General features: G+C 37.6%; 1 protein-coding gene across 1 annotated transcript in view; it reads left to right on the top strand.

Annotated features, from left to right (window-relative positions):
- Window positions 1–3,728, top strand: part of NEK3 (NIMA related kinase 3) — an 86,441-nt gene that overhangs the window by 16,054 nt on the left and 66,659 nt on the right. The window contains 2 exon segments of the mRNA XM_007945251.2: window positions 1,553–1,620; window positions 1,714–1,800. Of these exon segments, the coding sequence (XP_007943442.2) occupies window positions 1,553–1,620; window positions 1,714–1,800 (155 nt within the window).

Raw genomic sequence — 3,728 nt, 5'->3', positions numbered from 1 at the left:
AGTGGTGATAGAGGGCATCCTTGTCTGGTTCTTGTTCGCAAGGGGAATGGTTTCAGTCTCTCTCCATTGAGAATAATGTTGGCTGTTGGTTTTGCATATATGCCCTTTATTATGTTGAGGAATTTCCCTTCTATTCCTATTGTTACTGTCATCTTTGACAACAGCCACCCACGTGGCATTCTTTCTCTCTCTGCCCCAGCCACCCTGAGATACGTTGGAGCTCACAACTTGAAAGCACACTATACTTCATGCTGCAAAGCCTTCAGCCACAAACTTGGGAGTCCATATGATACCCTTACTTCTGATCTGGATTCTCCAGATTTGGAGTTTTCTATTACCCCTTGAGGACAACAGCTGCAAGTTTAAGGCTGTCTCCTGGATTCCCTCACTTTCACCTATAGATCCTACTGCACCTTTGGGTTCAGTAATTCACTTTACCAACTCACAGAACTCACAGAAAGTACTATACTTAAAATTACAGATTTATTACAGGAAAAAGATCCAAATCAAGATCATAAGGAAGATGTGTATGGGCAAGGTCTAGGAGGGTTCCACTGTGAAGTTTCCATATCCTGAAGAGGGTGTGTCACCCTCCCTTTACCCGCCGGGGAGCTCCTGGAGATTTCATTTTCAGAGCCTTTGTTGGCTTTAATCTTGACTGTGATTGAGGCTTTATTGCATATGCATGATAGGTTAAATCATGCCTCCTAAGGTTAGTTGTTATTGGGCTACCAGGTGATCTTTCTTGTACAGCCAGCCTTTACTCATTAGCACAGATCCTCAGCTTTTATTTAGATTAACTAAGTTACCTCAATTACTCAGGAAATTACATGGGTTATCTCTCAGGAACCAAAACACGGAACAAATTGTTTCGTACCTTTTTAAGTAAGGTGATTCTGCACACTAACAAAAGATCTTGAAAGTGTCTTTAGTAGCATATGTTAATATGTTCCAAGCTCTTTTAGTGACCACTTACTAATCCCATGTGCTCTCAAATGGAAAATGGGCATAAACTGAGCATGCTGTGTGGAGTTACCCTGACACAGCTTCCCAGTTGGTCGATCAGATCAACTGATAAAACTTGAAAATCACTTGTTGGATTTCAAAGCAGTCATCCAGATTCCCAAAGGGAGGAGGTATAGCTGTCAAGAGGGTATCTTTGCTTTTGTGTTACATTCAGGCAGTCAGCTCTCAGCATGTCTACCATTGATTGACATCATTGACAATGATGGACAAGTTTCAACAGAGCTTTCAGATTAAGACAGATCAGGAAGAAAGGTGTGGTGATTTACTTTTGAAAATTAGCCCATGAAAACTGTATGGGAAAGAAGAATACCAACTGGACTCAAACATCACAAAGATGGCTCAGTACCAGGCAGCACTTCTTTCTGTTATACGTAGGTCACCGTGAGTCAGAGCCAACTTTCCAATTTACCTTTATCTCCTCTCAGTTCTAATTAAAACAGCTTTGAAAGACACCTTCTCCAGAGACCTCTGCCACATTTTTGAATGGTGGAAGAGATAACTAAACTCTTTTTTTTTTTTAATGCAGAATATCTTCCTCACCCAAAATGGAAATGTAAAATTGGGAGATTTTGGATCGGCTCGTCTTCTCTCCAAGTATGTATTTCTCTTCTATAGTAGCACCAGTAATCAGAATATCCATTGTTCAGGAATGCTCCATAACCATTCTTTGCTTTTTTTTGGTTTCAGTCCCATGGCATTTGCTTGTACATATGTGGGAACACCTTATTATGTGCCTCCGGAAATTTGGGAAAACATGCCCTATAACAATAAAAGGTAAGTGATGAACTATTTAATGAAGGATGACTGTTTGGTAACAGACATTGTAAACTGAGAATGTTGCTGGAGTTTGGTGCCACTTTTAAAGTAGTTGTATAGAGCATATTGGTGTTTTTTTTTAAAAGAACAATATGGGATCAATATTCTCAGGCTTCAAAATGAAAATCATAGTTTTCCAGCTGTTTTAATCAGAACTGAGAGGATAAATGTAAATTTGAAAGTTGGCTCCGACTCATGGTGACCTATGGATAACAGAAAGAACTGTTGCCTGGTACTGAGCCATCTTCGTGATGTTTTGAGTCCAGTTGGTATTCTGTTCTTTCCCATAGAGTTTTCATGGGCTAATTTTCTAAAGTAAATCACTACATCTTTCTTCCTGATCTGTCTTAATCTGAAAACTCTGTTGAAACTTGTCTATCATTGGGCTATGCTGCTGGCATTTGAAAATACTGGTGACATAGTTTCCAGTATTATTGCAATATACAAGCTACCATAGTACAACAAACTGATGGATGGTAGACGTTTGAAATATAGGCTTGTCCTTGCTAGTGGCAGTATGAATTACATCACTGGTTTCCAAACTTTGTTGCTCCCAGTTTTAAAAATCCTGAAGCCTACGTCACACCCCATATCATTTAAATTGAAATGTTTGGAAATGGGAGGTGGACATCAGTAATTTTTCAGAATCACTAAATGATTCCCATATAGCAAAATTTGGGAACTACTGGAGTATATCACTGAGTTAACATTTACAGGGCTAGTTAATAAGCACTTGATTAATAGGTTAATTGATTGTAGGAAGATAGCATGAAAACTTTATGATTTAAAATATTATTTATTTTCTAAATATAATCTATATTTGGCCATTGTATGAGTAGATGGATGGAGAGGACTGGAAATAAAGAGATGTAGAAGAACGGAAAGGAAAATCACCTGTGTTTTCACAACTACTAATAATATTTTGGTTTTTTTCATCCATTCACTTTTTCCTTCTAAGCCTAGCTGATACAATCTATATACATTTTACTATCCTATTTTTCTCCCTTTAATTCTGTCTTAGTTATCTAGTGCTGCTATAATAGAAATACCATAAATGTATGGCTTTAACAAAAGAAATTTATTTTCTCCACCTTGGGTGAGCTTGATGTTGTTTGGCATCTGTCTTTCCATGTCTCTGTTTACTTATTTGCTTGTTTAATCTCTTTTAGATCTCCAAAGAGATGAACTCAAGACACATCCTACACTAATCCTCCCTAATTAACATAACAAAGACAACCCATTCCCACATAGGATTATAACCACAGGCATAGAGGTTAGGATTTACAACACATTTTTTGGGGGACACAGTTCAATCCATAACAATATCATATTCGCTTCCCCACATATTTAAAGTCTTCATAAGTACTTTAATAGCTACATAATATTTTGTTATATAGCTGTCTCAAAAGTTACTTAACTGTTGCTCTCTGATTTGCCACTTAGGTTATGTCCAGTTTTCAATATCATAAATACCACTGTGATTAACATTAACATTTTGTGTCTAAATCTGTCATGGTTTTAGAGCATATTCTTGGCATGGATTTCTAGAAGCAGAATCACCTAAAGGCTCTTCTGCCAAGTTGCTTTCTGAAAAGTATAACAATTTCTACAGTTCTAACAATTTCTACACTTCTAACAATTTCTAAATAAGTTCCTTTAAGAGTAAAATGGACTGAATTGGAGGCAAAATGCATATAAAGTTACTTATTGGCAAAGTGGGGAAATTAGAATATGGTTCTACATTCGATGCCAACGGAAGCAGCAGTCAGGACATTAGACGACGTGTAGCATTGGAAAAGTCAACTGCGAAGGAACTGTTTCAAGTGCTGAGGAGCAAGGATATCTCCTTGAGGACTAAGGTGCGCCTGACACAAGCCATGATATTT

Source organism: Orycteropus afer, unplaced genomic scaffold, assembly GCF_000298275.1.
Source record: "Orycteropus afer afer isolate SDZICR_OR568_19922 unplaced genomic scaffold, OryAfe1.0 scaffold00134, whole genome shotgun sequence".
Classification (NCBI taxonomy): Eukaryota; Metazoa; Chordata; class Mammalia; order Tubulidentata; family Orycteropodidae; genus Orycteropus; species Orycteropus afer.
This window is presented reverse-complemented; position numbering and strand designations above follow the sequence as displayed.